Here is a 22,808-nt window from a genome sequence, read left to right on the forward strand (position 1 = left end):
ACTCTGACAACAAGGGTGTGAATTCTGGTCGCTTGGTAGCTTGCATAACCACTTTGTTCTTATTCAGCAAAATCAGGCCCCAGCTAATGGTCAAACATGCCATGACCATGCAGCCATACCTTACCACTAAATGTAGTGTAAGTATAGGAAACTAAAGTCTTCTTTCATCTCAATAATTATGGAACTCAAGGGTTATCTTAAATGCATGATGAAATTGAGGGTGGGAGTGTAAAAAACAGCAGCAATATTTCCACTACATGGCTGTTTTCAGTCCTGAAGATATGAGAGAACCTTTTGTAATCCATACATCTCTAATAGGAGTGTTTTTTTTCCAAAAGTATTGGATGCACAGAAAAGTCTGCCTTCAAGGTTTCTTACTTTCTTCTCCAAGGTGAACTGCAAAGGTTTTGTTAAAAATTAAAAACGTACTTATTAAGGTTTAAAAAAGAAAATAAGTAGAGGGTGTTATATTTTAAATGTATTTAACCTTTATTTTAGTAATATTTACTTCCTGGTTTTGTACACTCCTCAGCAGAAAACTGACCAATGTGCCATTATGGTATGAAGTTTCAGATAGTCATCCAATTTTGCATAAACATATTAATACTTAATGCAACTATTCCCCTGTAAAGTTCAACCCACTTATTCACTATTTGCTCTGTATTCGATAGCCGTTCAATTTTATGTATCTATCCTGTTAATTTCAACCTTTTATCATGATTTTGATTTTTCCAATTACCACAAATACATAATCAAGCTTAATATTATAGTAACCATTAGCTAGTTTCAACATTTCACCTCAGTCATCATTTTTCCCTCAAAACTAAAAATCCCAATTTTGTCGTTTTTCATACATAAACTCCATTCCCTTTCTTTGCTTTACATTTACACTGCTGCTTATGGTAGCAAGTTGGTAAGGAACCCATTGTGAATGTTGCTGTTTGTGTAAGGTTTTGTGTAAACTACTAGTGTGAATTCCTGGGCCGCCCCCCCCTTGAAGTAAATGGTAGTTATGTCACTGACTTCAGAATTTCACTTCTGGTCTTTTAATCTGAGAATTCCTGTCGTCATCTTAATAGTTAATTATCTCCAGGTCTCTTCCCCATTCACCTGCCTGTGGATGGAGGACATCATAATAGCAAGCCTTGTCATCTAGCAGTATTTACAAAGTACTCCTGGTGTTGTATGATTAGATGTAGTCTCTTCTGATTGACTAGTATACCAAGCTGTCCTGAGTGGGGTGGAGGGGATTTAAATGCCGCAACATCTACTCAGTGGACTGTACACAAGCTTCAGTTATGCAGCTTGAGGTGAATCCTAAAATCATTTAGCTGGTAATTTATAGCGTATCCCATTGTGATTAATGGGATGCACACTGGGAAATTGTAACTTGTATTGTCAAAGGGTTAATAAAACACTTTAGTGTATATGAAGTGAACTGGTAATTAATACTTGCTTTGATAATTTCTTCTCTAGATTCCTCACGTATGGCATGTGTACTACTTTTAGGCCCACTGGCTAATAACCTTTCATCAGATCAGGTTTTTTAAATCATGGTTTCTGAAATGTCCTAAACACTGTCTTTTTATCTATATTTGTAGTTAAATCACATTCAGCCCCAGTTTATCTTCACCTGTTGCTAGTATCTGGTATCAGCAATGGGTCATTCTCTAGGGCAGTGGCTCTCAACCTTTCCAGACTACTGTACCCCTTTCAGGAGTCTGATTTGTCTTGCGTACCACCAAGTTTCACCTCACTTAAAAATTACTTGCTTACAAAATCAGACATAAAAATACAAAAGTGTCATAGCACACTATTACTGAAAATGTGCTTATTTTTTCATTTTTATCATATATTTTATCATAAAATAAATCAGCTGGAATATAAAAATTGTACTTACGTTTCAGCATATAGTATATAGAGCAGTATAAAACAAGTCCTTGTCTATATGAAATTTTAGTTTGTACTGACTTCTCCAGTGCTTTTTATATAGCCTGTTGTAAAGCTAGGCAAATATCTAGATGAGTTGATGTACCCTCTGGAAGACCTCTGCATACCCCCAGCGGTACATGTACACCTAGTTGAGAACCACTGCACTAGGGCAGAGAAGCCAGAAGAGTTCAAAGATTCCTTCTAGGACTCCAAAGGAAAAGTCAGAATCCAAAGTCCTACTCAGACTGTGTGGAATACTGCCAAGCTTCAAGATGGAGCAGCATCAGTTCTGATGTATCATTTTTGAGAATCTTGGTACAGACAACCCCAAACTTCTTCTCTTTTCAGAGCTGAAATAAATTAGGTTGCATTCCTAGCCTATCATGCTGACCATGTTACCTTCTCCTGGAGTCCCTGTTCAGGTTCCTCCTCCTTCATTGTATATAATGCAAGCTTCTTTGTCCTTTTAAAGTCCCTACTAACTAAAGTTCCTGCTGACTACTCTTTGGAAATCTATGGAACTTTTTTAAACAGAGAAAACAATAAGAAGCTGTTTAATACTTTGCTGAGTAACTTTAAATAACATTTTTATTTCACCTACTCTTGTCTCTTAAAATCAAATCCTCCCACTTGTTTGAGTTCTTTCTCCTTCTCCTTTGAGAACCTCCCCTCCGGTCCCCCTACATCTTTACTCTTCCCACACCATCCTATAAGTGGCTGGAAAGGAGAATCTCTTTGCAACATAAAGGGGGTCCAGAACCCCTTCCTCCCCACCCCATGCAGCCACTCTAGAGAACTTAAGTGATACAGAGGGATTTACATGGTCCCTGTGCCTCTGGGTGAATATTATCCATTGCAACTATATTAAATCCATGATAGTTATCAAAATGTTATATTTTATTAAACTGTGTATACCTATGTATTAAGGTATATAGGTGTGTACCTTTTTCATGATATGTTATCAAATATTTAAATTCAGAAAATCTAGTTACTCTGTATTTCCTCCTATGTGCAGAATTAAAATTAAGTGACAGCATTCCTGTTATGCTTAGGATATATCATGACATGTTTTGTAATAATTAATTACAAAATAATAATTACCAAAGACAACATGAAGAATATTTTAACCATAAAATAAAACTTACTTTTCACATCAATAACTTTTATCTTTACAAGAACAATTATCTCACCTGGACTCATTTATTTCCTAGTGAAAAAGTATTGGATTAGTAATTAAAGACAACAGTTTAAATTTGATGATCATAGCATAGCAATACTTTTGAACATGGTAACAAATTTAAATTGTTGTCTTTAAACCCTTAGCCAAACTTTTTCTGTGGGGAAGTGCTACCTAAAACAAACTTCACAGGAAAGTTAGATCTTTGAATATCAGTGTATACTTTTACTGAAAAACTGAGATTTATTAAGTTATTCTCAAACCTGAAATAACATTAGAAATAGTTAGTTCTTATAGAGGAAAATGGTGAAAATGTTTAATCATTGTAAATGTTATTCTTACAGACTCAAAATGATTTCATGGTGATCTGCAATGTTGCAAAAATTTTAGAGCTGGTGGTGCCATTGATGGAGCATCCAAGTGAGACCTTCCTTGCCACTATTGAGGAAGATCTCATGAAACTTATAATCAAATACGGCATGACGGTAAGATTTAATTTCTACTTTTTAAATTAATGTAATGGTTTTGGTTCAGTTTGATATGGAATATGTAGAAATTATTTAAGATGAAAGCATGAACATTTCTTCCCTATTAATGTTTGAATAGCAGTTTTGAAAAACTGGCTATACTTGTGATAGTGTAAATGGCCAACTAACTTTCTTGATTTACCGGAGTTTGTGTATTTATTATTACACTTTAGTTGTTATGTACTTGTTCTGAGATTTTCAAAATAGTCTTGAAGATTTAGATCTTTATCTTCTATTAGTTTTAAATAAATAATATGTTTTTATATCTTGAGATTGCTTTGAAAAATCTCTATCTTGATTTCTAAATAAATGGTTATAAACATTTTCTGTCTTATCTTCAGGTAGTGCAGCACTGTGTGAGCTGTCTTGGGGCTGTTGTAAACAAGGTTACTCAAAATTATAAATTTGTGTGGGCCTGTTTTAATAGATACTATGGTAAGTTAAATATCAGAGCATACTATTATTAAACAATTTTATAAAAGTTTTGGTTATGCATGTCATTTCAGGAGTGCAGTATTTGCTATGATTAAATCTTTTCTCTTATTTTAGGTGCACTTTCAAAATTAAAAAGTCAACACCAGGAAGACCCAAACAGTACTATACTTACAGCCAATAAACCAGCACTCCTTAGATCTCTTTTCACTGTTGGAGCACTGTGTCGCCATTTTGATTTTGATCAGGAAGATTTTAAAGGCAACAGTAAGGTAAAATACACTGTGTTTACCTTCTCGGTGTCTTGTGTTTAAACAGGTAAAGTTAAAAAACTTGTAACTTGTAAATAGAACAGAATAGGTTTAATCATTTGAAACAGTGAAGTAAAGTCTTCACAGTGAAGCTAGACTGTACTTGTAATTTGCAACAATTTATTTATTTTGGGAAAGCTCTGATGTCAGTAATGTGTGTTTCACTTTGCAATTAGGTTTTAAAGATTGTTTTAAGTAGAATCTAAAAATTAGCTGTTTCTTCTTAAGTCACCAATATTTTTTGTTTTAATTTGGCCAGGTTAACATTAAGGATAAAGTACTTGAACTGCTGATGTATTTTACAAAACATTCAGATGAAGAGGTACAAACAAAAGCCATTATTGGTTTAGGTAAGAATTACGACATTTTTTTGTTTTTAATTGATCAAGTAATTGTGCATCTCAGGGAATGGTATATGTAGTTTGTTTTTTACAAGAAGTTGGTTCATTTAAAAAGCTTTGGCATCTCTTTTAAGGAAGACATCCCTGCATGTCTGAAGATATTTGAACATAGTCTGTAGCAAATTGGTCGAAAAGGGGCTCTTTTCTCTTTCTTGTGAGAAATACATTTTCACAGTGTATGCCTTCCTGATGTGTATATATAATTCTTTACAATGTTCAAAAGTATCAGATTTCTAAACTAATGGTACCATCATTTTTTAAAAGGAAAGTAGTTTATAATCTGCTGCTTCTTGAGTTTTACACCACCAAGGCATGAGATTCAAAAGATTATTAGCAAGCCAAGAACATCTGGGAAAGTCTTAGGTGATGCAACCATGCATTAGATCCTTAGCTGAAGTCAGTGGAGTTATGACCGTTTACAACAGCTGAGGATCATCCCCTTAGATGTCAATAGGCATTAACATACATAGGCTCTAACCGTTTCTTTCTGGATAATGGCTAGCAAGAAGTTTGCCACTTCTTGCAAGTTTTGACTTGCCTACAAGGGTCTGGGTCTGAGGCTTTGCCACACTCTTTCTGCTCCAGATGTGTACTTCCATATAAAGTATCGAAATATTAAATCCTTACTAGCAGACCAAACATAAGCTCTTAGGAGTACTACTTTATACAGCTGTGTTTATTACTTACATGGTCTCTGAGACAATCATCTTAGAGCCCCCCAAATAATTTATTTTCAGGTGGTGGCAGACTAAAGGTGAGGTCATTCTTAAAAAAAAAATTGTCAGATAGCAAATTTTCCATCTCCCCCATCTGAAACATTTGGACATAGTAAGCAATAAGGAAAACGTATTAGGGAGGATAAGGAGAATTTTCCATGGGAATTGTGGGTTGTAGACTCATTTAAATCAGTGAGTGGAGGAAAGAAAGTTATATATCAAAAATACTACTTTAAATTTAAAATCCCTTTTAAAAAGTGAATCAGATTAGCTAGAAAAGATCAGGTAACAAAATGTCATTACACGTTCATGTAGATAATAATAATCCCTACCAGAGAACATCCTTACCCCTTTCTCTTTCCTTTTTTCCACCCACTGGATGAACTGAGATTTTTCTTGAACGAAGTCTTTTCCTGCACTAACTTTTCTAGATGCGAGAAACCAGCTTTATAGAACCTTGATTCCCTTGGCTTCAGCCAGTCAGCCCCTCCACTGTTTCATGCTGGGTTTTTCCATGTATATTCTTTTCTTATTCCATTATTTCCTTTTCCTTTTATTTTCTTTTTTGTTTTGCACTTTGTTGTTTTTACTCATTAAAGATCTTTACCACCTGTGGTCGAAAAGAAGTAAAGGGATATTCAACATCTGCCACTCCTGAAAGGCACAGACCAACAAGAGTTAGGACAAATAAACCAAGTAGTGGTCTAATATGTGGCAGAATTCCCAGTCTTCTCAAAGGAAAGCTGCATCCCTGCCACTTGTGATGCTGTGTGAGGCTATAAATCAGCAGTACTCCAAACCCACTTATGTTACCTCAGATGATGTCCATCATTCTGGATTAAAATTGGGGAGGGGAGTGAAGGGTAACTGGGAGAAGACCAAAAAAAACCCTACAACTGATAAGAGACCAGTTCTCTACATTTTGGGCAGGGGGAAGGAAAACAAACGGTTCTTTTCCTTCATAATAGTTTTTAAGAAAGGGTTTTTGAGTCTGTATATGTCTGAGTCTCAGTGTTCCCACGGACGTATGATTGAGCAAGACCTTAGACCTCTATTATAGGATGGACATGTATAATTTTCCCATTTTATAAATGGGATAAATGAGAAATTGATTGCATGAGGTCACTTCTAGCAGAGCTGAGAATAAAATTCATTTAGCCATGCTGCCTTTGAGAATTAATGCGCTGTGTATTTGACTGCATAAGCACTAGATCATGCTCCACTTCAGAGCCTGGAATAGAATCAAGAACTCCTGATTCTCCAACATCCTTCTGTTGTGTTTCCAATTTTTGAGTGATTCTTTGTATTTTATTTCATATATGTATGATGGAAGATTTTACTAGTTTACCTTGAAAAATGTAAGCACAGTAATTGCAAGGCAACCAAGTGGGATCTTTCTTATTTTTTTCTTTCAGGATTTGCATTTATTCAACACCCAAGTCTAATGTTTGAACAGGAGGTGAAGACTCTGTACAACAGCATTCTGTCTGATAAGAATAGCTCAGTAAACTTAAAAATCCAAGTGTTAAAAAATCTCCAAACCTATCTACAGGAGGAGGATACACGTATGCAACAGGCAGATAGAGAGTGTGAGTGATGAGCGCTGTGTTAAGAAAACGTTCAAAATGTAACTTTTGTTACATGAAAACAACCTTTTAATTGAACTGATTCATAAGGGTTTTTTGGGTCTAATTATTCATGTATACATACATACATTACCTTAGATGAAGATTTCAGGAACATCTTTTATACATAGCCGCAGCAAGAGGTATAGAGTACAGCGTTCTGTTCTTAACTTCAAGTTTTAAGCTGCTGGGGAAAAATCCAAAAGGTGTAATACTTAAATTCTTGCAGTTAAAATAATGAGTGCTTTGCTTTTTCTATTATCAAATTCTTCTCTGAAATTATTAATTTTCAGGCATTATAAAACAAGAAATCTTCAGGGCTGTGTTATGGGACCATTCTGAAGCTTAAATATGTCATAAAGAATATGATGAATAGTATGTAGAGTAGAATAAGTTAGTGGTTTCCCAAAGATCTTGGCACAAACAATTGCTTTTGTTCCTTTCTACAGGGAAGAAAGTAGCAAAACAGGAGGATCTGAAAGAAATGGGAGATATTTCCTCAGGGATGAGCAGCTCCATCATGCAACTTTATCTGAAACAGGTTCTTGAAGCTTTCTTTCATGCACAGTCCAGCGTTCGCCACTTTGCTCTAAATGTCATTGCACTGACATTAAACCAGGGTCTTATCCATCCAGTTCAGGTATGTAATGTTAATGTGCTGTATTTCTTTTACACAAGAAAATCTCAGAATTTCCCATGGCTGCTAGATAAACTTCCAGTATGTGTGTGTTCCCCCCTCCCCCAAATCTGTTACAGTAGTTGCTTCTTTTGGGGATACTTCGTTTGGAGAGGCTGTTTTACATACAACAGATGTCTAGAATTCTTCTGTATTGAAGGGCCAACAGGATTCCAAAGACTAACCCTTTGTTGGCTTATAAATTAAATTTGAGTTTAATCATTTTTAAGCAGCACTCATTAAATGCATGGTGGAGTGCACTGGTTTCTGTTATATGGTATCAGACTCCAGTTAGTGTTCAGGCACACTTACATCCATGGTCTGTCTTCTTTACATTCCATTCATTAGATTCTTTTGCCAGCATCTTTCCCCGCAAAACACTACTTTGGACTGAAGTTCTAGAGCCAATGTTAGAGCTATTTGTAGTTTATTTTCAAGTAATTTTCTTCACCTGTGAATCTTAGCTAAATAGTGTTTATCTGTTACAGTGAAAATCTATAGCGGTGTGGCTAACAAGGATAGACTATTTTACTTACCTGTATCCATAATTTCCCACAGATTCTTTTGTATCCTCCTTTGTTTTGGAAGAATTCTGGGAAAATATTGAGGAGATATCTCAAGCCTCAAGTAGATAATTCCTAGACCAAACTGTGTAACAAATTTACTTGAGACCCATATATTTTAAATATATTAATAGCTTCCAAATTTCAGGCTTGCCATGAGGCAAATTACTAGGTCCTATCTAGACTTGGAAATTGAATGTGTGCTCAGCAAAAGTGTTTTCTAAATTTTAAAACACCACTTTTAACTCTGTTGTCAGCACCTGGTGTAGACAGACATTGATGTTTCAAAACATGTTAGCAAGTTGTGGTCAACCCTAGAGTCTCCTGGACCAAGGATCCTAGGATTGATCATGAACTGGTAACATGTTTTGAAACACTGCTGTCTTTGTCTACATAGGCGTAAGTGGTGTTTAAAATAGATCAACAAATTGCTAAAAACACCTCATTTTTCTAGTATGGGGTCCTAGAGTGTGGCCCAGTGGAAGAGAGATACTGGGAATACCAACTGTGTTCTGGCACAAATTTTCAGTTTTTAATATGCTCGTGTCCTTGGATCATCTCCCCTCTTTATAACTTGTGCTCTTGCCTAAAAGAAGCCATCAAGCTGTAAGTCGCATAAGGTGTCACATTCTAGTTGCTCAACTATTAACAATTTAACATAAATAATAATGTGAGATAAATTTATGCATGTAGCAGCGCGTATAGCCACATACATTTTTGGTGTATAATGCCTTTGTATTTTCATCTGTTTCTTTTCTAGTGTGTGCCATATTTAATTGCTATGGGCACAGATCCAGAGCCCTCTATGCGGAACAAAGCTGACCAGCAATTGGTGGAAATAGACAAAAAATATGCTGGATTCATTCATGTATGTAATTCTAACATTACGTAACTTAAACAAAATGCTGATTCTCTGCTCTCTCAAGAGACTAGAAAAGTACAAGTCCAAACTGCAGGAATAGGAAAATATGGTTATATTTATCTGTTTATTAATTCTACTTGTGTTGGGAAGTTGAGTTGTGACCTCTTCATCTGAAACGATAGAGTTGTGAAGGAGCAGTTTTGTCTCAGAGTTGAAGATTTAGAATATCAGAAATGGGAAGCATTCCTAGTGCTCATATTTGCTCTAAAGTGTTTCATTCAACCTTAAAACTCTCTTACTTATAATGGTTAGTAGTATCTTGCTCATTGAGTATCACAGGCCAAGTAACTGTGATCATCTGTTTGATCACAAGGAACAACTCTCCTAATCTTCAACAGAATAGAGAAGAGAATGTCTTCTAAAAAACCAAGCAGTAGCACCTTAATATTTATATACTGGGAAAATGTTATATGTTACATGTACTTTTTCTCCGTGGGAGACACCAGGGTTTTGGAAGCTGGAGTTCGGGTAGAGGGAGCATAGGAAGGTGCTTGTAGTTGGATACCTTGTTCTAGAGAGAGGAGGAAGCTAGGTGAGGGCTCTTACTGTTGTGAGATATTACCGTTCACTCTACCTGGCCTTCCAGATTAATTTCCATCCCTGGCCTTTCCATTGCTTTATTTTTCCCTACAGACACCCCCAAAACCTCCTCCTTATCTTGATGTGGAACTGAGTGCCCAACTGCCTGGCTCTCTAGTGAGCTGTGTGTGTGCACTAGATTATGGGACTTTCCAAATCCCATGGCACTCCAGTTCATCCAACACTAGAATTTGGAGTCACTGTACTCATTGTACCCAAGTACATACTTAATTTAATAGAGAGGCTGGCAGGTGGGGTCCTGAATGTAGTCAACTGAGACCTAAGTTACTCTCCATGTAGGTGAGGATGAGGGAAGCAAAGGGGATAGAAGCACAGGCCAAAGCACAGGGAGTGGTGGGAACATTGGCTGGTCAGGCATCCAGTTGATACTGAAACTGGAACAAATCCTGGGCTTAACTAAAATCAGCTGAGAGACCAAGGCACATGCAGATAATTGGGAGTTTCTGTTGGTCATCCTGTGCATGTAGAGTGAGACGAGAGGGTTAAGACATATGCAAGTTCAAAAATTCAAATTTGGTAGAATACTCAGGGAAAACTTTACAACTTTCAACATTATTCCTGTGGAAAATCATTTCAAATTTATGAAATATCTGCCTGCTCTGAATCATCATTTTAGCTGGATGCTTCTATTAGGGCAGTTAATAGAGATATTCACATAAAACAGTCATTACGCTTCAGTTTCAACACCCCCTTTACATGAATGGGACTGCTTTTACCTTTCTTACAGCTATTTCGGTCTATTTGCAAACTCAAGAAAACAATGCTGCATCAATTTGTTTGGAAATTTAACTGCACACCCAGAATGGCTAGAGGCTTTAAAAAAAATAATAAAGTAAAGCTTAAATTTTACAATAAATATCAGGGGTACTACAAATCCATGGGGAAAGAGTAAATGTGAAGGAAGTGGTAGGGTTTTGAAAATTGTGTTTTTAATTTGAGGCTAATGAAAATAAGATGAGGAAGACATTAATTTCAAATAAAAATTTTTCAATTTGACAAAATTATTTTTCTTTTTGTGTGACTGTTTTGAAAGCCACAATTTAAACAAAAATAAATATTTTATAATTTTAGATGAAAGCAGTGGCTGGTATGAAGATGTCTTACCAGGTACAACAGGCAATCAACATGTGCCCAAAGAATCCTGTAAGGGGCTTTAGGCATGATGAATCCTCCAGCGCTTTGTGTTCACATCTATACTCCATGATCCGAGGGAACCGTCAGCACAGACGAGCCTTTCTAATTTCTTTACTCAACCTCTTTGATGACACAGCAGTAAGCATTGCATAAATGTACCTCATTTAAAAAGAAATTAGAATAAGTTTTTCATAAAATATACCGTAACAAGTTCAAATGATGAATGTTGGTGTCCTTATTTTATGTGTTTTTATGAGACTTGGTGAATTTTGGCCTGGCTAACTTTACTTCCCTAGTCTTTTTTTATTTTGCTGCAAAACTAAATGTATTTCCACTTAAATAACATCCTCTTCAATCATTTTATATCTACTTAAGCCCAGTTTGGACAGAGCAGGAATAATGCAAGTTCATGTGTGATGCAAACTTTGCATGTGCATAATGTTTTCAAGGTGGAAAAGTTACTTTGGATGAAGTACATGTTGATGTTTTGCACCAAGACCCTTGGAAAGCAGTGCATAAACTAGACTATAATGTTTTTTTGTGTGTGTGTGTGTGTGTGTATTATATATATATATATTTATATAAAATGTTTATTTTTTTAAACTTGCAGAAAACAGAGGTGAATATGCTCTTGTATATAGCAGACAATCTAGCGTGTTTTCCTTATCAAACACAGGAAGAGCCACTGTTTATAATGCATCATATAGACATTACGCTGTCAGTTTCTGGTAGTAACCTATTACAGTCATTTAAGGAGGTAAGTGCATTTATGATATATTAATAACTTGTTGCAATGAAGTTATGTTGACACCATAATGAGCACTTCTCAGTCATTCCAGTGTTGCACACATGGATAATAAATAACATTACTTTGCAGCCAATAGCATAAATCACTCTCAGTTCTGGCAAGGTCTGACAGATCTGTGTTCAGAAACTTTCAGGATTTTTCATTAATTTTGAAAGTCAGTGGAAAGTATTAGAGATGGAAGAAAATAAGACTGGTATTGTCAGATTTAATGTTTGTCAGGGAGGGGGGATCCCAGAATCCAGGTTACTTAGCTCTAGGTCCTTTAATCCATCATGAATATCTGAGCCATAAGCAATCTAACTTTATTGGTACGTTGCCCTTACTACTCAGAAAATGTTTTGAATGGATCTGCCTGTTGGCAAGGTTTCTATTTATACAGCCCAAATATATTCATTTACTTTGCCCATATGGCTCTTCACTTGCACTTTTCTTCATTGTAGTGTGTACATTGTGTGCCTCTTGATTACAAATAGTTTCACTAGTAATTTTTTAAGCTGCAATAGTAGTTGACTCTTTCAGTCATACTAAGCATCATCATCAGTAGGCCTCTGTGAGGGGGAAAATATTTTAAATCATGGTAGCGATTTTGAGAGGCGAGCTCTATTCACTAAATTTAAAAACAAAATTGAATGATCTTTACTTATGTATATGCAGAGCAAATGTGCAAGTGATATAAAAATTGAATTCCCCTTTGATTTCCTCCACTGTAGTAATACGAAACCTCTGGGCAGTTTTCAAACTGTTGCTTTTTAAAGAACAATTTGCCAGTAAACCATTTTTGATTAAATATTTACAAAATAAAATAACATCTAATATTTTATATATAAGATATATAATGCATATGTAGTATTGTCTAAAGGTTTGTATGAATGAGTTTGAGATTGCTGCTTTACTAATGAGTGCCAAAGTCATGAGCAACTTATGCAGGACAACTCGAATAAATGACAATGAAACCCTTATATCATACCAAACTATCATGTATTCCTTATATATCACACATTATAACAAACTATTTCAGAAATGTTTTAGAATTCTTATTTTATTACTCATAGGTACTAATAATTGTATCCTTCTGCATATATAACTAGGTGTCTTAGTTATCATGAGTCCAATCATACAGTCATCAGAGAAAATACAATTTAGCAATCTCTAACTGACCTAAAATAGCTTTTCTATACATAATAATATTTTATACTGCAGCAAAAAATTAACTGTTTATAAACCGTCCTCCTGTAGAGAACAAGAAATGAAGTAAATGTGAATCTAAAACGTCAAAACTCACATTAATGTTAGGTTTGCCTGTTTTGGGGGGGTTTTTTTGCTTGTCCAATTTTTTGAGAAATAGGTACAAAACTCATGTTAATAGGTCTTAACATATACTGAATAATTCTTAAAAGGTTCCTGTTAAGATAATTTTTCCTAGTTTTAAAAATATGAACAATTGCTTGTAGTACCTAAAACTAAAATCTGTTAACTTATTGTTTCTTTTCTTGTTCTCTGAAGATACCATATTGACTAGATTCCTGCTCTGGAGTCTTGGCCTAGAGTGAGATAGGCAGGAGTATCCCTTTTTTCACCCTTTGAGGCACCGCAGGTGTATCTTGTGTAAAAAGTCCCAGGGCTTTGGGGCCCTCTAAAGCATACAATTTTCATGCTGTTCTTATACATTCAGTAAAGGAGCGCCACTGGAGCCAGGACAGGTGCATCCAATGCCTGCTCTCCTGTCAGTCCTGCAGCTTTGTTTAGAATGTGAGTCTATATCATTTGCAGTTTTTGTCTGTCCTGTTCTCTGTAGGGTCCCCAGTGCTCTGGCGTAACTTGTTGGTGCACTGTTGTTTCTTTAAGTCCATTTTGATTTGATACCATTTCATCCTTTAAAGTAATCAGGATCCACACTGAGGGTGGGTTTTCTGCGCTGCCACAGTTTGGATGTGTCTAGATGGCTCCTTGATGTTTCCTCAGTAGAAAATGTGCAAATGGCCGACCTGGATTTCACTGCATCAAATCTCTTTGTGCAACATGCCAGTATAGGTTAAAGGCTTTTCTGCTCACATATATTGTCTTATGTCCCTTTTCTTTCTTCTAAATTTGATCGATGCGTTGGAGTATCTCCAAGAATTGGAAACATTACCCCAAATTCTGGTTGTAACAGAGTACCTCAGATCTCTTGAGGCGTCCATTCAAGACTTCATTAGTGAGTTTGCAAAATATAAATAAGCCAAGATTTTTAATTGTGAGTGCCTGTAACTGGACAACAAAATCAGTAATTAAGCAATTAAATAAGTAACCGCATTTTCAGAGGTGCTGATGGGCACACACTCAGACTCCACAGGTACTTAAATATGGACTTATGGCCATTTTATAGATGGGTCTATAGCCTCTTTTGACTGTAGTATAGGGATGGGACACCCTTCTCTGAGGAGTAAGTCCTCTGAGATAACTGACTATTAGGACTTGCAATGATGTGTAATTTTGATTCTTTGCATTCTCAGTGGACTTTATCTCCAGTGGAAAGGAGTTACTTGTGCAGTCAGGAAGGCAGAGATACTTGCTGAGTGTATATGTTCAGCTATAATCTCATGGTGATATTTTCCTTTTGAAAATCCCAGCCTTTGTGCCTGATTGCTTCGCTCAGTTTCATGACTAAGACTGAGGATTGCTTTTATTCTGAAAGGCAATATTCCAATTGCCAAACTGTGCTAGGAGCTGACTTAGGGGTTAGATCAGTGGTTCCCAAACTTTAACAGCCCGCGATCCCCTTTCACTAAATTGTAAAATCTCGTGAACCCCCCCTAAAAATGAATATTTCCAGGGATTTAAATTTAAATTTCCTCCGCAATCCATAGGGCTCCTGCCACTGGACCCCGTTGACCGCCCTGGTCAACCAAGCTCCACTGAACTTGGGCTGCAGGTCCCGCTGACCGCCGGGCCTCGGGCTGCCAGCCCTAACTGCCCTGCCCCGCTCTCCCTGGGGCTCGAGCTGTCTGCTCTGCAACCGGGTGCCACCTTCTGCCTCAATGCCTGGGGTCTCCTGGCCGCCATTAGTGAAATTTTTTCTGGTCAACCCCCGTAATGTTCTGCAAACCCCAGTTTGGGAACCACTGGGTTAGATGAAGTTCAACATTCTCATTTTAAAGATCTTCCCCGTAACCTCCTTCTGTTGATCCTTACTAAGGTAGTCTATCTTTGGTAATTACCAGCATAAATAAGGCTTCAGGCCATTTCATTAGTATTTGGTCCAGTTTCTTAAATTGATGCTAATATAAACCATATATTATTGTTCTGTTTGGAAGGGTCCAAGTGGCCATACAGGTGACTTGTTCACCTGTTCATTTTCCTCACCCAATTCTTACTTTCCATTTCTGAAAGATGTTTTGGGAAATCTGGTTTTCCTCGGTATATTAAATTAACTCAGTTAGTTTCTTTCTTTCTCTGTGACTTAAAAAATGTATAGTTTGTGCAGTTTTCCCTCACTCTTTATAGTCTCTAAGAGCTGGAATCCAGTCAACACAGTATCTTTAGAGGGAAAAGACATTTAGCTGTAATTGGCTCTTAACATATAGTTTGACTTGATTCCTTGCTGGCATTCCACCTTCCTTTTAGAGTTGGGAAATGCAAAGTTCTTCTTCGAGTGCTTGCTCATGTCCATTCCATATTAGGTGTGTGTCTTCGCTACATGCACCAGTGCTGGAAGTTTTTCCCTCAGCAGTATCCATAGGGAACCAGCTGTGGCGCCCTCTGGAGCGGCGCCCACATGACGCAGTGCAAGGGGCACCACCGGCTCTTTGGTCCCCACACCGGGGGGCACTGATTGAGGTATTCGAGGTGTACCTTGCCGGTAGATTGGCACAGACCCTCTGAGGCACGCGCAAGAACTCTGAGACCGGCCCTGACCATCTTCAGTGGCCCGGTATCGATCCCGGGACCAATCAGGTTCCAGAGACAGCCATTCACCGGGCCATCATCGCCCGTCTCCAGAAGGAAGGTCGCCCTACTCAGGACGATCCTCATGAGCCAGTTGTTAGAGTAGCTCCTGTTCCCATTAGATGTCCTGGTCGTTAGATATACTGGTCGAGTAGCGTGAGGCATGGAGCACCGGGTATCCGACGCAGATCCAGTGAACTCCGTTGGTCCCCGAGAGCTTGACGAAGACAGTCTTGCTTGGACAGGTCGGCTTCGAGATGCAGCTACTGGCACTGGTCAGACAAAAGCCACCACTCAGCCCAATCCTGGTCGCCCAGGACTGACTGCTCCACTGGTAGCTCCATCTCAGGGTTCCCTGACTACCGACGGTGCTGACTACATTATCAGCGCCAACAATGAGGAGTCCTTGTGGCACCTTAGAGACTTATCAAATTTATTTGGGCATAAGCTTTTGTGGGCTCATCTGATGAAGTGGGTTTTAACCCACAAAAGCTTATGCCCAAATAAATCAGTTAGCCTCTAAAATGCCACAAGGACTCCTCATTGTTTTTGCTGATACAAACTAACATGCTACCCCTCTGAAAATTATCAGCACTGAAACCTGTCCCATGGCCCCAAGTGCAGTGGCCGGTGCCATGGTACCCATGGAACCCTTGGAGGTTCACCCAGGCTGCCCTACCACTATCGGGAGCCTCGGAGAGGCCAGCAGCCTTGGTATCCCGTCCCCCACTAGTGCTGGAGACTTCAGGGGGTTAGACCCCGTGGGTCCAGGAGGACCCAGGGGAGAAAGCTGCAGGACCACCAATGGACATGGAGGTTCCCGCTGCATTGTCCTCATCATCGCCAGATGAAGCTATCACAGGGCCCCCTCACCCAGTTCCTCAGGATGACACCAAGGCGCACCAGGAATTTTTGAAGAGGGTTGCTTCTGACCTGGGGCTTCAGGCAGAAGAATTGGAAGAGACCTCGGACTCTCTGTTTGACATTGTCTGCTGTTCGGCTCCTGCCAGGGTGGCTGTACCTCTTCATGAAGGGGTTTCTAAGATCACTAAAAAGATTTCCCCATGTTAAGAATCCTCACACCTTCTTGTCAACTGTCTAAATGGGCCATCTTGATTATCACTACGAAAGATTTTTTTCTCCTGCTGATAATAGCTCATTTTAATTAATTAACCTCTTATTCCACCTTTTCATGTTCATATATGTATGTATATATATATCTTCTTATTATATGTTCCATTCTATGCATCCAATGAAGTGGGCTATAGCCCACGAAAGCTTATGTTCAAATAAATTTATTAGTCTCTAAGGTGCCACAAGTACTCCTGTTCTTTTTGTGGATACACACTAACACAGCTGCTACTCTGAAACCTAAGATCACTAAAGCCCTGTGTCAGACCCCCCCACCCCCTTCCCTGGCCCCTATCTCTAAAAGGGCCAAATACAAACACTTCGTGTCAACCAAAGGGCATGAGTACTTATACTCCCACCCAGCCCCAAATTCCCTTGTGGTCGAGGCGGTTAACCACAAAGAAAAGCAGCGACAACCCAGGGCCACCCCCAAAAATAAAGACTCAAGGAGGCTGGATCTTTTCGGGTGAAAGGTTTATTAGTCTTCCAGCCTTCAGCTGAGAGTGGCCAAACACCAGGACCTTCTAGGCCGATATGACTTCAATATGTGGCAAACCATGGCCAAGTTTGAAGGGTTACTCCCCGAGGCTATCAAGGAGGAGTTCTGAGCAATCCTTGATAAGGGTATGACAGCGGCCCTACAGGTGGCGTCAGACACTGCGGACACTGCTGCCCGCACCAGGGCTTCCGCTGTCTCCATGTAGCAAGCCTCTTGGCTGTGACCTCTCTGGGTTGTCCACCGAGGCTCAAGAGTCAGTGCAGGACCTGCCCTTCGACAGCTGGGCCTTATTTGTGGAGCAAACAGACAGCAAGTTGCATGGCCTCAAGGACTCCTTTTAAGAACCACTCTTAAAAACCCTGTCTCTCTATGTCCCAGCCCGGTTTGTAAGTGGTTCAAACTGCAGCAGCGGCAGGGCCAGGGGAGTCAGCCTTGGCAGGACCAGCCCTATAAATGAGCCCAGGGCTACAAGCACTGCCTGAGCCAACCGCCTCCACCCTCTCCCCAGTCCGGCTCGACCTGTAATAAGCAGGGGGCCAAACGGTCATTTTGAGGGTGCGCCCGAGAGTGACCTAGCAGACTATTCCCCAGATCCATCCTTTCCTGCCCCTGCAACAATGGCTGGGGACAGTCTATTCCCAGTCCAGAGACCCCATGGAAAAGATTGTTACCATTCCACAGGCAATACTTACCTCGCTGCAATGGTGGACCGACCGCAGGACAGTCCTAGAGGGGGTTCCGTTCAACAGCCCCCCTCACTCCATCGAGTTGGTGTCAGACATCTTGGACCTCAGCTGGGGTGCGCATTTCGGCGACCTCCAGACACAGGGGATGTGGTCCCCGGAGGAGGCGAAGTTGCACATAAACGTCAAAGAGCGCCAAGCAGTCCAGCTGGCATGTGGAGTCTTCCTGCCCCACCTGTTAGGCAAGGTGGTACGAGTCCTGATGGGGGAATACAACCTTGATGTTCTACATCAACAAGCAACGGGGGAGTGCGTACGTCAGCTCTCTGTCAAAAGGCACTCTATCTATGGGACTTCTGCATCAGCCACGAAATCCACCTGGAAGCTTGTCACGTTCCTGGTGTCAAGAATGCTCTGGCGGACCAGCTCAGCAGGGACTTCTCTCACCATGAGCGGTCACTCCATCCAGAGGGAGCCTGCATGATCCAAATGAACCAGCACATCTTTGGTGTTCTGTCCGAAACCACACAAGACCAGTGAGGAGAGGCATCTTCACGCCCTGGACATTTGAAGGGCCTTGGCTATCTACTTTCCTTTCCAAAAATCAACTCAATTCTTCATTGCTACAGCGGATAGGATGAAGGGTCACCCGGTGCCCTCACAGAGGATTTCCAATTGGATCACCTCATGCATAAGGACCTGTTATGACCTGGCATGGGTTCCACCATCACTGATTGTCAGAGCCCAGTCAATGAGAGCTCAGGCATCTTCGGCGGCCTTCCTGGAGCACATCCCTATCCAGGACATCTGTAGAGCTGCAACATGGTCCTCTTTTCACACATTTGCCACTCATTTTGCCATCACTCAGCAGGCCAGAGATGACACTGGGTTCGGCAGAGCTGTGTTGCAATCTACACTTCCATGAACTCCTACCCACCTCCAGGGGTACTGCTTTGGAGTCACCTAATATGGAAAGGACATGAGCAAGCACTCGAAGAAGAAAAGACAGTTACCTTTTCAATAACTGGTGTTCTTAGAGATGTGTTGCTCATGTCCATTCCACAACCCACCCTCCTTCCTCACTGTTGGAGTTTCCGGCAAGAAGGAACTGAGGGTGGGGGGAGCTGGCGGTGCCCCTTATTGCGTGCCATGTGGGCACCAGAGCCAGTCCCCTATGGATACTGCTGAGGGAAAAGCTTACAGCACCGGTGCATGTGGGGAGCACACACATCTACTATGGAATGGACATGAGCAACAATCTCAAAGAACACCAGTTATGGAAAAGGTAATTGTCTTTTAAATGACTGACTTCTTGAGTATTCTACCATATAGATATTTATTTCAGTCACAAATTATACTTACAGGGAAATTATTTCTTTCCTGGTCATCAAGAAACAAAAATGAATATTTAAGTGGCATTGTGGCACTGGCATTTTCATCTGTGCATGATGTGCGCTTACTTTAGCTTCAGAAGTTCAAAAAACATTCAGATATAGGGAAATCTCTAGCTCTGTCATACTAGAAGCACAAGACCAAGAGAAGGAATCAAGTCAAATGATATCTTCAGATAAGCCCAGTTACACACATGTAAATTTTCCTATCTCCTTAACATGCACATAAACATTGTTTTATTACACTGCTTATAAACTGCTGGGCTACTGGCACTTTTTAATTTTTCTTTTATAATTAGGAGTATTGTCATAGTTATTCAAATATAACAGAGATACATGATCTTTACTTACTTATTTAAGAGAAAAATTGAGTTCCAATTTTGGATTGACTGAACTTGATAATTCTCATTAACCAAAATTTTGTAAAGATCCCTTTTAATGTTTTGTTAACAATATTTTGGTAGCTAAATTTTTTTTTCCTGAGATTAAATAGAGCAGTCAATCCTGCTTATAAATATAGGTAAATATGTGCTATTTCTAAAATGTATTTTGATTTATTGATTTTAAAAATATTACCAGTTATAAGTCTCTCAATTTCAGTCTGCCGGTCTCATTCAAGTAGGCTTGAACTAATTATATTACTTCGTATGCGTTTATACTTTCTGTATTTCCTGAAACATATTATGGCTATAACAGGGGTAGGCAACCTATGGCACACATGCCGAAGGCAGCACGTGAGCTGATTTTCAGTAGCACTCACACTGCCTGGGTCCTGGCCACCGGTCCGGGGGGCTCTGCATTGTAATTTAGTTTTAAATGAAGCTTCTTAAACATTTTAAAAACCTTATTTACTTTACATACAACAATAGTTTAGTTATATATTATAGACTTATAGAAAGAGACCTTCTAAAAACATTAAAATATATTACTGGCACGCAAAACTTTAAATTAAAGTGAATAAATGAAGACTCAGCATGCCACTTCTGAAAGGTTGCCAACTCCTGGGCTATATAATAGCAAATTTCCTTTACCTTATCCATATTATCAACATAAATATTCCCTTGGAGAGAAACTTGGTATGAATGTCGTGGCCCCTTAAAGCGTATGAGAACCTCTGTCAGATTTTAAGAATAAAACTGTTTGAATATTTGCTCTCTATCTAGAAAGGCAAACCAAATGATATTTTAAGACACTTGTTCATATTCCTATTAATAATAAAAATGGACAACAGCAAAACCTGCCAAGAGTGACCACTCATGGGAGTTAGCAGAAGTGGTCACTTGTAAAAGGTGGTCTCTCTTCAAAGGTATGGTTTTGCCACCCTTACTTCTGCACTGTTTCTGGCAGCGGCACTGCCTTCAGAGCTGGATGGCCAGAGAACGGTGGAGCTATGAAGGCAGCACCACCGCCAGCAGCAGCGCAGAAGTAAGGGTGGCATGGTTTCCCAACTTCCAATCTCAATGTTTTGGACCTAGATGAAATTTTTGTTTCAGAACAAGAGGTTTATACTTTGGACATGTTTTAGTCATTGAACTACTTTTAAGTGGGCCTACTTTAAATTTTAGTCTGTGGATTTCAAATAATCTGTGAACTAAAAACATTTTTTTAAAAGGCAATTCACACAGTTAAGAGAATTGTGATTATGGAAGGATCTTTTTGAACGCTATCATAATTCTTAAATATTTGTCATCTTCTCTGTCTTCCAGTCTATGGTAAAGGACAAAAGAAAGGAGAGGAAACCTTCATCTGATGAGGAGAGTGAAAGTAACAGTGAGAGTGAGAGTGAAAGTGAAAGTGAAGAAGAAGTTATCAAGCCTCGGAAGTTACGTAAACGTGTAGACTCTGATTCAGATTCTGGTGAAGAAAATGATATAAATGCTGTGATGAAATGTTTGCCAGACAATTCAGCTCCTTTAATTGAATTTGCAAATGTCTCCCAAGGCATATTGTTGCTTTTGATGCTAAAACAGCATTTAAAGAATCTTTGTGGTTTCTCTGATAGGTAAGAATCATACTTAATGGCAGAATGCTCTTCATCTTTTAGTTTAGTGAGTTCTATTCAAGTGGATGGTAATTAACTTTTTAAGCAATGGGTTTTATAGCATGCAGATCTCACGACAAAATATATCTAGTTAAATTTACTTCATTAATGACATATATACAGGATAGCGATAGTTTCCTTGCTTACATTAATTGATGCCTAATAAATACAGAATAAGAAGAATAGAATTGTTCATTTTAAAGCCAAAAAACATTTTCTCCTTAATGTCTGGGTTTTGTTTTTCTTTAATAGTAAAATTCAGAAATATTCTCCATCCGAATCTGCAAAAGTATATGATAAAGCAATAAACAGGAAGACAGGAGTGCACTTCCATCCGAAACAGACGCTAGATTTTCTGCGAAGTGATATGGCTAATTCCAAGATAACTGAAGATGTGAAGAGGAGTATAGTAAAACAATACTTGGATGTAAGTAGAGTTGTACTAGAAAACAATTTTAACCTTCTTCAACTAGATTATACAGCATAGCTTTAACTTGTATTTTGAACAATTTTTACCTTTGAGCATTTGGAAGGTGGTTTTGAATTTATAATGTATATAAATACTGATGATTTTTGAAGTACTGAGTGCCCACAATTCTCATTGATTTAAATGGGTGTTGACAATGTTTTATTATCTTTAAATATTAGGCCCTTACTAAGCTCTGTACCAAAATCTGCATAGCAAATAAAAAACACTTAAAATAAATTTAGTGTTGAGGAATGTAGATTATAGATTTTCAGACTTTATGAAACATCTTATTCCCTCTGATTTCCTGATGTCATCTTTTATTTGTTGCATTATGAATATTCACCAGTTTGCCCCAGTCCACTTCCATCTGATGAACACTGTCCAAACCTATTTAATTTATAACGTTTACTTGAGTTTTTTTTAAATACTGACTTTAACTAAATAAAAACAGGAAGAAAACTTTCTACATTTAGTAGAAAATAGTAGTTAAAAGTAACTACTTCTGTATTAAAGAACCCCCCACAAAATACACCAACTAATTGTGAAGTTTGTATGCAATCTCTCTTCCCCTGCTTCCTTGCCTTTCTTTCCCTTCCCTTTCCTTTCTTTTCTATTTTTAAAAAATGTAATAAGACACACATTTTTAGAATAATATCTGGTTTAATGTATCTTTTTGTAGTTCAAGCTCCTTATGGAACACTTGGATCCTGATGAAGAGGAAGAAGATGGGGAGGTTTCAGCTAGCACAAATGCTCGAAACAAAGCAATTACCTCGCTGCTTGGAGGAGGCAGCCCTAAAAACAATGCAGCTGAGACAGAGGACGATGAAAGTGATGGGGAGGATAG

At 38.8% G+C, this 22,808-nt stretch overlaps 1 protein-coding gene across 4 annotated transcripts in view; it reads left to right on the top strand.

The window, feature by feature from the left end:
• NIPBL (NIPBL cohesin loading factor) overlaps positions 1-22,808 on the top strand; it is a 295,876-nt gene that overhangs the window by 271,532 nt on the left and 1,536 nt on the right. For all 4 annotated transcript variants that reach the window (XM_048849291.2, XM_048849294.2, XM_048849300.2 and 1 more), the window contains 13 exons: positions 1-137; positions 3,454-3,594; positions 3,978-4,071; positions 4,186-4,340; positions 4,639-4,729; positions 6,912-7,085; positions 7,571-7,761; positions 9,121-9,228; positions 10,954-11,154; positions 11,627-11,773; positions 21,159-21,454; positions 21,746-21,920; positions 22,642-22,808. The exon at positions 22,642-22,808 is cut by the window's right edge. In XM_048849291.2, the coding sequence (XP_048705248.2) occupies positions 1-137; positions 3,454-3,594; positions 3,978-4,071; positions 4,186-4,340; positions 4,639-4,729; positions 6,912-7,085; positions 7,571-7,761; positions 9,121-9,228; positions 10,954-11,154; positions 11,627-11,773; positions 21,159-21,454; positions 21,746-21,920; positions 22,642-22,808 (2,077 nt within the window). The remainder of the gene's footprint in view (positions 138-3,453; positions 3,595-3,977; positions 4,072-4,185; positions 4,341-4,638; positions 4,730-6,911; positions 7,086-7,570; positions 7,762-9,120; positions 9,229-10,953; positions 11,155-11,626; positions 11,774-21,158; positions 21,455-21,745; positions 21,921-22,641) is intronic.

The sequence above is a fragment of the Caretta caretta genome, chromosome 5 (assembly GCF_965140235.1).
Source record: "Caretta caretta isolate rCarCar2 chromosome 5, rCarCar1.hap1, whole genome shotgun sequence".
Taxonomy (NCBI): Eukaryota; Metazoa; Chordata; order Testudines; family Cheloniidae; genus Caretta; species Caretta caretta.